General features: G+C 41.5%; 1 protein-coding gene across 2 annotated transcripts in view; it reads left to right on the top strand.

Annotated features, from left to right (window-relative positions):
• Nucleotides 1-11,882, top strand: part of LOC147017117 (HAUS augmin-like complex subunit 1) — a 39,944-nt gene extending 28,062 nt beyond the window's left edge. For both annotated transcript variants that reach the window (XM_085846504.1, XM_085846503.1), the window contains 3 exons: nt 8,959-9,030; nt 11,221-11,268; nt 11,359-11,882. In XM_085846504.1, coding sequence (XP_085702630.1) covers nt 8,959-9,030; nt 11,221-11,268; nt 11,359-11,403 — 165 coding nt within the window. In that variant the 3' untranslated portion in view covers nt 11,404-11,882. The remainder of the gene's footprint in view (nt 1-8,958; nt 9,031-11,220; nt 11,269-11,358) is intronic.
• Nucleotides 11,883-12,697: the final 815 nt, after the last annotated feature.

The following is a 12,697-nucleotide window of genomic DNA, read 5'->3' as shown; positions in this document are numbered from 1 at the left end:
AATGATCCAAAACCTTGCCATGGTGAGTTAAACAGGTGACGTGCTGGCAGTATTTTGGAAGACCCTTCCTTAGGTTGGTATGATTAAAGTCTGCTTCCACAAAAAAAATGCCACTGAATTTGCATTTTCATTTATAATCATGATATCAGAGAGTAGTTCAATGGCAGATGCAGCATTAGTGTCCAGGAGGATGTATATAACAACCAAAAGCAGTGACAAACTCACGAGGGAGATAAAATGGACGACATGTTATGACTAAAGTTTCCAACTCTGCGGTACAGGAATGCGATAACACCTTTGTATTAGTCATTGACTAGATAACTCACTCCACCACCTTTCCTTCAACTCACGGCCTCAAAATCACGATCCGACCATCCATCCATCCATCCATCAATCCATCCATCTATCTATCAGGGCCATACTCTGTTCAGAGTGTTGGTGCTGCCTAAGCAGTCTCCTTAACTATTGGGCACAATCCTGGACGGGTCGCCACTCCGACACAGGATACCAGTAAGCTGGCACTCATTTTGCCAACCTCAGAAGGATGACAGTCAACCCCACCTGGTATTAATTCAACAGAAAAGTGGGATTTGAACTCAGGATCCTAGGATCCCAAGCTCACCACCCTAACCCTAACCTAACCATAGAAGCCAATACCAGGCATATGATCCAACCAGTGCAGCGTAAATCTGGGGATCCAGATAATGGTGTCGGGTACAGTGGAGTCGAGCCAAGTTTCAGTGAAAATGTAGTCAGAACAGTCCTGGAAATCTTGCCCAGCTTGTATGTGGCATGTAAAGTCATCCATCTTGTAATGCAAGAGCACACATTGGTCAGGAAGATGCTGGGCAGAGGTGGGTGATTGCTCCACTTCCGCAGTTTTGTCAAAACACCCCCTCTTCTATCCCGCTTCCTCCCTTTACGGTTGGTCGAGTGATGTGGCGGGTTTTTTTCCGAGTTATAGCTCAAATTGGCTAAAATTTATTCAGGGAGAGTCAAACGTCGAACAGTGTTCAGACTGAGCTTGCCATAATTGTTACAAAGCATCAATAGTTCCTCCTTATTGTAACACCAATGCCCACGGGAGTACTTGATAAAAGTCGATTAAAAAATAAAATAACCAAAGCACTCAAGATTGTGTCGCCCTTGATTGGCGCCATGTTTTTCGAAGGTCAAGTGCCCTTTAATTGAAAGTCTGTGTTACTGCAATAATTTACGAGCCACTCGAGACATTTCATCTAGTCTATATTTGACACACTTATGGACTGTAATACAAAGATAAACTGATTCAATTTTAGATTTAACAGGTCAAGGGTTATTTATCTTTTGAAAATCTTTTTACAAGACAATACCTCGAGTTAGAAGCACATCTGATGTCTGTGTCTGTGTGGTTTGGTTTGGTTTCTGGGCGTGGTGTCATGGCTGCCGTAGGCTCCTGCTCGGTGTTGTGAGTCCAGTGTTATTCTCTCCCCTGTCGTTTAATATTCTCATCGTCTTTTTTTTCCTCTTCCCCCCTCCGATTTCCTCCCACTCCTCTTCTTCTCGACTCACTTTCCCCCTCCTGTCCCCGTCCCCTTCCCCGCACCCCCACCCATCCTCATCCACCCTGTTTGAGTTCGTTACTCACCCCCACCCCTTTTCCCCTCGTTGTTCATAACGGTTTTGTGTATATATTTTTCTTTCCCTTGCCTTTCACATTTTCTTATTTGGGACGAGAGAGACAGAGACAGAGACAGAGACAGAGACAGAGACCCCAAGAGCCCACAGCTTGTGGTATAGGTAAGCTTAGAGCCGTTGGCCTACTCCGTTATCGAGTGCGTTCCTGTTTGCCTGTATTACGGGTGTGTTTGTTTTGTTTCGGCGAAATACACGTCGGAGCGGTGATTTGACCTTTCCCCTCATTCCCTCCCTCACCCCTCCCCTTCCGTTCTTTGAAATCAAAGAATGTCGACACGTTCCCGCTACGCGGCCTATGAGGCTTTGACGAGGAAAAATGGCGTCGTGTTCGTTCCTCCTAACGAGTCAGTGTTGATGATATTGTTACTTCCATTGGTAATATGGTTGGGTTTGAAAAAGTCCACGCAGCTTCTCGCATGAATAAACGAGTAGTTGTTTTTTTATCGGACGATCAATTAGTACATGACATCGTCTCGATTGGAATAACAACTGAAAATGATTATTTCATCTTAGCCTCCCCTCTCGCCACAACTAGTACCAAAATTGTACTCAGTAATGTCCCACCTTTCATCCGGAATGAAGCACTGGTAAAAGAATTATCTCGATTCGGGACCGTAGTCTCTCAGATTACAATGTTACCTTTGCGATGCCGGAATGAGCAGGCTAGGCACGTGATGTCTTTCAGGCGACAGGCGTACATTGTGCTTCCCTCGTCTAACGTCGATAAAGTGCTTAATGTGGTCTTTAAATTTCGTATAGATGGGCACGAGTACCAGGTGTACGCGTCGACGGAAACACTGAAATGTTTTAACTGCAATGGTTTCGTCCATTTAAAACGTTTCTGCCCGAAAACTGCATCCCCAACAGCCGAGGATACTATTGCTCCGTCTAATATGGCTGTTACCACCTACGACCCTGTTACAGTGTCGGAGAACGGGAGATCAGACCCGAAGGACACAGAGGACAGTACCTCAAGTGTTTGGGATGGGTTTACAACTATTCCCTTATTAAGGAAAAGAAAAACAGATAAGAACGAACTTAACCCACATAAAGGGGAAAAAAGTGGTTTTGGCTCTGAGTGAAACAACTCCGGGCTTATGTGACAGTGACAGTGTCAATGACAAATCGGTATGAATCACTCTCAAATGATGAAATGGACCCCCTGTTGGTAGATCAATGTGAAGGGGATTTACGCCCAGAGAAAATTCTGAAAACACAGTCAAGATCCCGACTTCTGATAAGGAAATTGAACCATGTAATGATCTTTCCGAAAAAGAATTAAAGACTGTCTCCAGAACCCCCCAATCGTGCCACGAGTTAACCACCAACGACTCCTCAATGGTGGAAACTGCTCCATTGAATACCCCTGAAGTCATACCTGAGTGTTGTGACAAAGCTCTGAAAAAACCGCATCCTGAAAAACCTGAGGCAGATGCTGATACTACCACCCTCCCACCCCTCCCCTCACTCCATCTCCCCTCCCCCTTCTACATTACTCAAGGTGGAATCAAAGCCTCCCTCACTTCTCCCCTCCACGTCGAAAACAGAACAACCTGATACCTGTATACTACAGAGTATAAACACGGTTTGTGAATTAGAAATTGAAAATTTTCCAGATAGTGCTTCTGACATGTCAGAAGGAGAACCAGATGACATTGAAGAATTCCCTACAAACAGTACTCCTAATGTCTCACCATCTCAAATCCTTAAATTCCTAAATCATACTTTTAGGAAAAGACATGTAGATATAAAGGAATATTTTTCTGACTTCCATGGTTTTATTGAAACAGCAAAAAATATCATTCGTCGACCTAATGATTACCATTTCACCGAGCCACAGTGCAGTAGGCTTAAAAAGCGCATTGTTAAAGCTAAAATGGAAATGAAATGATGACCTGCGTGCACTTCTTTTCTTGCCACCTCTTCATCACTATGGCGATCTTTGGCAGCCTAAACATGGTGGAGCAAGCCAGTCGAGGATGCTCCAATTAGTCAACCTTATTAAACAACGGAAATTAGATGTAGTCTTTTTACAAGAAACCCACTCTACTCCAGCATCCCACAGTGTTTGGAATAGAATGATGAAAAAGACCGGCTATTTTAGTGATTCCAACTCTCGCACAGCAGGAGTTGCTTTTCTGCTTAGTCCGCACTTCTGCCCTCTACAACTTTCATTGCAAGAAATAATCCCAGGTTACCTTGCTTCCCTGGATTTTTAAAGCGCGTGCGCTGTCTCCAATTGCACCGAGTTTGAAATGTCCCCGGCGTCGTCTACCACGTCTCCGGTGGGTCCGGTGTCCCCCCCCCCCCCACGTGCCTCAAGACAGCCAATGACGGCCGTCCGGTAGATGCAGTGCGTAACCTCGACGGAAATGGTGACAATTGACGGAAATACCCGAGTATTTCAATGGAAATTTGTGAAACGAATGTTATATATATATATATATATATATATATATATATATATATATATATATATATATATATATATATATATATATATATATATATATATATATATATATATATATATATATATGTGAAAAACCATTTAATTTATTGCTTGACGGAAAAAAAAACGAAGAAACACTCCCCTCATGTACGAACGAAAGACGTCATTTCCGTCCACCATGGCATTTCGCGCCGAACGCAGAAAGCTAAGTTTTTCTGATGCCATCATTCTCTTTAATATTAGCCATAAACAAGTGTTTCGTCATGCATTAGTAGTTGAATTTTACTTACAACAAGAACGAAAAAATCTCCTCAGATTCAACAAGAACGGAAAAAACCGAAAACATCACGTGCAGGACAATACCAATTGAGCTGAAGGAAACGATACTGTAACTGCACTGCTCCTGATTGTTCAAAGGACACCGTGTGTGTTGTGTGGGCGGTGTTATGCACGAGGATTCCAGGCTAAGGTCTTCTTATGCCATCATTCTCTTTAATATTAGCCATAAACAAGTGTTTCGTCATGCATTAGTAGTTGAAATTTACTTACAATCATTCTTTTGCGGCCTCCTGCCACGCTGTATCGAACGATTTCATTCCTTCTGTTATATATATAAAGGTGATTATCACAATAATAACAAGATTTTTACATTTCAAATATTAAGTACGCTTTCATTGTTTTTCAACTGAAAAAGCATAAATTGCATATTTTAACATTAGTGTACTCATTTGATTCACCACATGCGCTGTATTGAAGGATTTCACTTGTTTTTGACAATAACATCGAATTTACTTTTAATAAATGTCTATGCTCCTTCAAAGGGCACAGACTGCCGAAGCTTCTTCAAAAGGTTATGACTCTACATGCGGCAATTGGATTTGCAAAAGTGTATCGTAATGGGAGGTGATTTCAATTGCACCCTTCAGCCCGCACGTGATCGGAATGGTGCAGAGCCTCACCCCGGATCAGCCAGACTGCTGTCTGACATAATAAGAGATTTTAGTGTTCAAGACATATGGCGGATACAAAATCCAAACACCCATCAGTTTACTTGGAATAAAGTTGCCAACAATCAGGTGGCCCTTGCCCAACTGGATAGATTTTACATAAACTCATCCCTTATTAACCTCTCACCTACCACGAGAATTTATCCATCTGATTTCTCGGATCATCACCTTATCACCATGTGCTACCGAATAGGGTCGTCTCCAAATCGCCACTCTTTTTGGAAACTTAATATTTCCATATTAGCCAACCCCTCTTCTAATAGTGCCTTTCAAAGTGTATGGTCCAATTTAGTAGGTGTTAAGCCCCAATTTAAAGACCAGCGGTTATGGTGGGACAACACAAAGGTCCAAATTCGAAATTTCTGTCAACATTTCTGCTCTTTAAATACACAAGTAGAACGCAGAATAAAAGCAGAACTGGACAAAGAAATTCTACAAATTCAAAGCAACCTAAAAACCCACCCTGCCCCCCCCCCCCACAACAAAAACTAAGAATGCATGAGAAAAAAAATCTCTTCTCAATAGTATGATCACTAACCATACCCAAGGAGCGTTAACGAGATTACGCTTTCAACACCTTCATCTCTTAGATAACCCAACCCGTTTTTTTTAAATTTTGAATCAAAATCGCCTCATTCCTTAATCACTGCTTTAAAACGTCCTGATAACTCGGTCACTACTAACCCGGTAGAAATTAAGAACGACGCAAAACTTTTCTTTTCTAAACTTTACCAGGCAAAAGAAGTTGATTTAGAACTGGTTTCTCAATTGGCGGATGTTCTATCCCCCAAGCAAAAGTTGGATTTAGAATCACCACTCACACCCGAGGAACTTTCTGCTGCCCTTAAGAGCCTGAATGGAGGGAAATCACCTGGGCTGGATGGTTTACCAATGGAGTTCTTCAAAAAATTCTGGGACCTGATTGGACCTGAATTGCTTCTGGTCTTTTGAGAGAGCCTGGAGAAGAATGAACTCCCACTAAGTTGCAGAAGAGCTGTACTGACTTTGATTCCTAAAAAAGGAATCCCTTGCTCATCTCACAGTGGAAGCCAGTGTCCCTGCTGTGTACAGACTATAAAATCCTCTCAAAAGCTTTGGCCTGATGTATTTCACCTCTGCTAAAGGATATTATACACATGGACCAAACGTATTGTGTCCCCGGGCGTAATATCTAGGATAGTATCTCTATTATTCGAGATGTAATTGATATTTGTGAGATCAATCATGGAAGTTGTGGCCTGGTCTTCTTGAACCAGGAGAAAGCATTTGACTGTGTTTCTCACACATACCTTTTTGAAGTTTTAAAATTTTTTGGTGTTGGCCCCCTCTTTCTATCACATATACAGTTATGTTATTCAAGCATAATGAACTTGTACCCCCATTTGAGGTTGGGAGAGGGGTAAGGCAGGGCTGCCCTCTTTCAGGAATATTGTATACTCTTTCTCTTGAACCCTTCTTAAACACCCTTCGTAAATCCTTATCTGGTGTCACTATGGGAACTAATCCCTTAAAAAGCATCGCCTATGCAGATGACATCTGTGTCTGCATAAATCATGCAGAAGACATTGTTAAGATGACGAGTACCTTAGATCTCTTTAGGAAAGCATCATCAGCTAGAATAAATTGGGCTAAAACAGAAGCACTGTGGCTCCAACCCTCTACCTATCCCTTATCCACCCCCCTTTCCCTCTCACTCCTTGTCTCCCTGGCAATATTTCTTGGAAAAATGACGGGATCAAGTTCTTGGGAGTGTTTCTTGGTCCGGGCGATTTTGTGAGGCATAACTGGGAAGGTTTGTTGGCACGCATGGCACTAATTTTACTGAAATGGAAGAGTTTACTCTGCCAGCTGTCCTACCAAGACAGGGTATTAGTCATCAACAGTCTCGTCACCTCAACGTTATGGTACAAGGTTCTTGCCCTACAGCCACCAGCAGACATCGTGGACAACATACAGAAATGCATCACTCATTTCTTCTGGTCTGGAAAGCATTGGCTGCGACCAGAAATCCTGAACCTACCAGTGGCTGAAGGTGGCCAAGGACTTGTGAATGTCAAGTGCCGCATCATGGCTTTCCGGCTGCGAACAGTATGGTGCTTCTTGTATGAACCCTGTTTGGTCTGGAAACATCTCACCAGTTGCATCCTCCGACAAGCTGGAAAATTGAACTTTGCACAAGAGTTATTCTTGATGGACTCAACCAAGAGAGATTTATCTGTGTTACCTGCTTTTCACCAAAGTCTACTCGATGCATGGCAAGCTTACGGCTGCTGTCGTGACCCCTCGACCTACACTGAACCCATGTTCTTCAACGAGCCACTGTTTCACAATAGTTTATTTGAAGGCAATGAAGGGGGAAAAGCTTTCATTCAGCAGTTCATAAACAATGCAATAATGAAAGTGTGCCACTTGAAGAATGTCACCAATGATAGGTGGCTAATTTCCACTGCTCTTGCGACAGAGGTTGGCATTAGATAATGTCGCAAAGTGGACAGCGTGCTGAAATCAGTACTACACACCTACTGTGCCTCACAAAAAGTTTGGAAAAAAACCCTCCCATACCCGCCTCTGACTTTTCCCCACCTTTCCCAAACCTTTATCTATCTGTCTCTACTAGTCTAGAACCTATTGGTTTTGGCCGATCTCGATCCTTTTCTGGGAATAACCGAAAAACCCTGAACATACAATGCCTAAAAGTCCTTTTTCTCTCTTTGTCCTCCCCCGTATCCTGTAGATGGGTCACAGTCTTACCAAAAACCCCTCCCCTTTATCCTATTTGGAATTGGTACTATAGACAGCCTGTACCAAAACGGGTTGGAGATCTCCGATGGAGAATCGCACATTGGGTGTTGCAAACAAATTCTTTAATTCACCGGTTCTCACAAACAAAAAGTGAGCAATGTCCCTTCTGTGGACAAACCGAAGCACTACCTCACACGTATATACGCTGTAACCATTTAACCCCGTTATTTGTTTTCCTGAAAATGCTTTTGGCATGTATCTCTAGTAATTTTGATTTTCCAACCTTTATTTTTGGCCCGAGTATGCCCTTCAACTCCCCAACAGCAATCTTAATTCATTTTTTCCTTTCACAAGCTAAGCTTGCGATATATATAAGACAACAAAATCAAAAGTGTGCAATGATTTGTAAACAACAGATAGCTTAGAAGTGTTTAAAGCCCTTAGTGTTTCAAGAATTAAACTGGAGTTCTGGTGTTGCACTCAGGTACAGGTGTTTGAGACCCAATGGTGCATAAACAATGCCTTCTGTAAAGTATTTGAGGGTCAGTTAATATTCACTTACTAGTTTGTTACTTTATACCCTCTGTCTAAACTTTTTGTTGTTTGTTTATGATGTAAAATTGTGTACAACTGTGTGAGCTTCTGAATGTGAGGCAAACAATTTTTGTATTTTTGTAATAAAAGGACATAAAAGTCAAGTCTCTCTTTCTCTCTCTTTCTCTCTCCTTGGAACTTTAATTTTTCATGTGACCTTTGATTGAGAACAAATGTAACAGTCGGTTGACCTCTAACGTCGGCAGAGACATATACATTGACTCATTCGTGTCAAATTTGACTTTCTTGTTTTTGTTTGTTATTTCAAATAAATCTTTTGATCCCATCTTGTACACTGCACTCTTTTCTTAAGTTCACCTGGGCAGTGAGTGCAGACCAAAGAGATATGTCTGGGTCACCACTGTGCACTGGCATTGTGATTTGGAAATTGATAATAGAAATAAAAATGAAATATGCAGGTCACCTTGTATGAATGAGTGAAATATGTTGCATGAAAGATAAAACAGCATTTTTGCCTTTTTGTAGGAACTTTCCAAACTGAAGAAAGACATTGTCCCCCTGAAAGCAAAGCTGCAGAGTTTTCAAGATATTCCTCCTGTAAGCGCTGTTCTGTTGAATGTAATGAAATTGATGCACCATTCCGCACAAACACACAAACACACCATCATCATCATCGGAGAGAGAACGTTCATGAAAGTCCTTTTCACTCTATGCCTGGTGTTGGCTTAATGGTTAGGGTGTTGGGCTTTGGATCCTAGGGTCCTGAGTTCAAATCCCACTCAGCTGTTGAATTAATACCAGGTGGGGTTAACTCGGCCTGTCATCCTACCGAGGTCGGCAAAATGAGTGCCAGCATGCTGGTATACTGTGTCGGAGTGGCGACCCGACCAGGATTGTGCCCAATAGCCAAGGAGACTGCTGAAGCAGCACCAACGCTCTGCGCAGAGTATGGTCCCAATCTCCTCTCCTCCTTTCAATCTACAAGCTGCTTCTACTTGCAAGATGATTATTTATCCAGAAGTAACTGGAAACCTCTTGCACACTGGTGATCTTTCTGCACAGGTTAAAATCTAACTCAAACATTGTAGTTTTTTTTTTTCAAACCTTTTACACAAATTAACTTTTATAATAAACATCTCACCTTCACAAACATCATACAGTCAAATGTAATAAACAAGACATTCTTTATGTGGAATCTTAGGTGTACAAGCATTAACCTCATACTGTATCAATGCATCACCAAACAGACACTTGGATAATTTGTGAAATGAGCACAAACGGCCTCTTTTTGCCCACTTCCTTTAAAAGTGTCGGACTCGTCCTTCACATCCCTTCCCCTATTCTCCCCTTTTCCAACCCTTCCCTTTGCTTTGCTCACGTCACACACTGACAGCCTTGACTCCTTCCACCAGCACTTGTGGAGATGCACTCAATTTCCATGGTGAAGAAACACAAGTGTAAGGAACAGGAATGTTGAATATGACCCATTAGTTGTGTTTTAAATTATGATCAACATGCAACAGATTTGTACTTCTGGTTTCAAAATGTTTTCATTGTGGAGTTGAATAATTGAGGGTCTTATTTATTTTTATTATTTACTGTAATATGTTTTTGATGTACAAGGGTGATCCTTAACTTGCAACTAAGGTTTTATTAAAACAACTTTTACTCAAAGGCCAAACTCATTAGGAACAATTCATGGACATTGCACAAAATAAGACAATTGGTCTTTGATTTTGAAACAAGATTGAGGCTCATGAAAGAGTGAATTCCATCCATCCATCAGGACCATACTCTGTACAGAGCATCAGTGCTGCTGAAGCAGTCTCCTGGGCTATTGGGCACAATCCTGGATGGGTCACCACTCCGACGCAAGATACTCGAATGGCTCAATCATCCCAGCAGGCTGGTACTCACTTTGCCGACCTTAGAAGGGTGGCAGGCTGAGTCAACCCACCTGGTATTAATTCAACAGCCGAGTGGGATTTGAACTCAGGACCCTAGGATCTCAAGCCCACCACCCTAACTATTAAGCCAACACCAGGCATACAAAGAGTGAACTGATTTAGGATAAAAATGTAATTAAAAATATATATCAACAAACATACAGTTGGGTAACAGTTTGACACAATAAGCGGGGGAATGAACGAACAGGAAAGGTGAGAGAGGGACCATGAAAGGAGGGGAGCAAACACACCTTGCAAGTAGGAGGAGGAGTAGATTAGGACCATACTCTGTGCAGAGCGTTGGTGCTGCTTAAGCAGTCTCCTTGACTATTGGGCACAATCCTGGACGGGTCGCCACTCTGACACAGTATACCAGCATGCTGGCAATCATTTTGCCGACCTCGGAAGGATGAAAGGTCGTTGCAAATAAGAGTGTGAGGTTAAGTACGGTTAATGGGGGTTAGGTAAACAATAATCACATGAAAACTGCTTCAACTTGGTATTAATAGTATCATGTATAGAATTCTTGCAAGGAATTTCAATGTAGGAGAAAGGTGTTATGCCCATCAAGCCTGTGCAATGGTTGCCAACCTATGGTAGTTTGTCTGTTCTCTATCCTTTTAAATGCTGAATGTCTAAAAATGGTACTTTCTTGCTAAAGTCTTGGTATGACTCGGCCGGGGTTCTAACCGCCGACCTTCCAGACTCGCAGCGACACGCTAACCATTATTCCACTGAGTGTGTTACTCACGGTGATTGCTGTATTGAAGCACTTTTTTTAATCTCTCTGGCACTTAAATTGCCATAATGGCTCTCACTTTGTATTTTTGACTCCCTGCAGAACCTTATGCTGGCACGAGTAAAAGTCGAAGAAGCCAGGAGAGAGCTGGTAAGTGAATTTACTCCAGGCCTTTTGCTACATCTCGAACAAAACCTCTGCGACCTGATTCAAATGTCTTCCTTCCCTTTTGTTTTTCAGGAAGCCCTTGAAAAGGAAGTAGAAATGGATTTTTCTCAGTTGTAGCACTTGGTGTTCGTAAATGAACCCCATTTATAGTTTATCGTAATGTTTGCCGATTTCTGTTGATCACACTTTTGTAATTAAAATTAAAATAAACATTAAAAAACTATGGTGCAGAAATATTGTGTAAAAGTAAATTGATTTCAATGAGAATGGATGATCTATCTTTAATTCTTTCTTTTTTTTTCAACAAGTTCAGAAAAATGAAGGGTTTATTGAATCTTCTCCATTTCAGGCAAGATAAAGCTGGTATTAGTCAGATGGTTTTTGTTTTGTCGGTCATTCATCACTGTTTTGAATTGTTTTCTCTTTTTCTTTCACAAAGGAAGCCATCGGACAAAATACTGCATTGCCAATATCCCAACCATGCCTCCTCCCCCTCCCCCCGAAACAACAATGAACAGTCATCCTGACGCATTATCCTTTTTTCGGTCATCTCTACCGAGATGACCTAATAAAGCCGGACCAAATGTCCGTCCGTATGTCCGTCCGTCAATAATTTTTCTTTCCGATCTTGATGAAACTTAGTATGTGGGTAGAGGTCGATGAGTGTTGCACAACGATATAACTTTTGTCCGGGTTCAAGGTCAAGGTCACAAGGTCACGTAAGTTATAAAAATCGCCATTTTCAAAACCTATGTAGTCTGCCATTCTATAAGATATTCGGCAACTGTTTATTGATTATGATAGTAAAAAATATTATCTTGTATCGAACCCGACAGATTTTTGAATTTCCTTCCCGTTTGATCGTCACGTGATCTGGAAGATAGCCAAAAACGCCGATGCGATTCGCAAAGAAGGAAGAAAGGAGAAATGAAATATAAATATAAAACGCATTTTTAGCCTTTTATATTTATACATTTTCCGCCGAAGGTGCAAAAGTTTCAAAACCCGAAATGTAAACGTCGGCATTTATTTTCAAAATATAATTTCGTGCGCGCGCTCGCCAAAATGCCGAGTCATCTTTAACCAAACTGCGCAGTTCGAGCTGCTCAGTAGAACTGCGCAGTAGTCTTTGGTCATAACTGAACATTGAGAACTTGTGGTATTATAGAGATGACCGTCACCCCCACACAGGGGTAATTTTATTTTATTTTATTTTTTCTATTTTGATGTTGTTGATGATGAATAACACAAATTTGATGCTGAAACGTGCCCAGATTCCCCATTGTGGAATAATGTAAGTCTCTCAAAACTTTGTGAGATATTTATGCAATGTACTGGTCTTTTTAATACAACATTTGGTGTCAGTGTGTTAACAGTAATATATGAATGTTTGTCAATTGAAGGTACACAA

This window comes from Eptatretus burgeri, chromosome 11 (genome assembly GCF_056783735.1).
Source record: "Eptatretus burgeri isolate ZD-2024b chromosome 11, Ebu_testis_v1, whole genome shotgun sequence".
Classification (NCBI taxonomy): Eukaryota; Metazoa; Chordata; class Myxini; order Myxiniformes; family Myxinidae; genus Eptatretus; species Eptatretus burgeri.
Note: the sequence above shows the minus strand (reverse complement) of the source record. Positions and strands in the feature narration are given on the sequence as shown.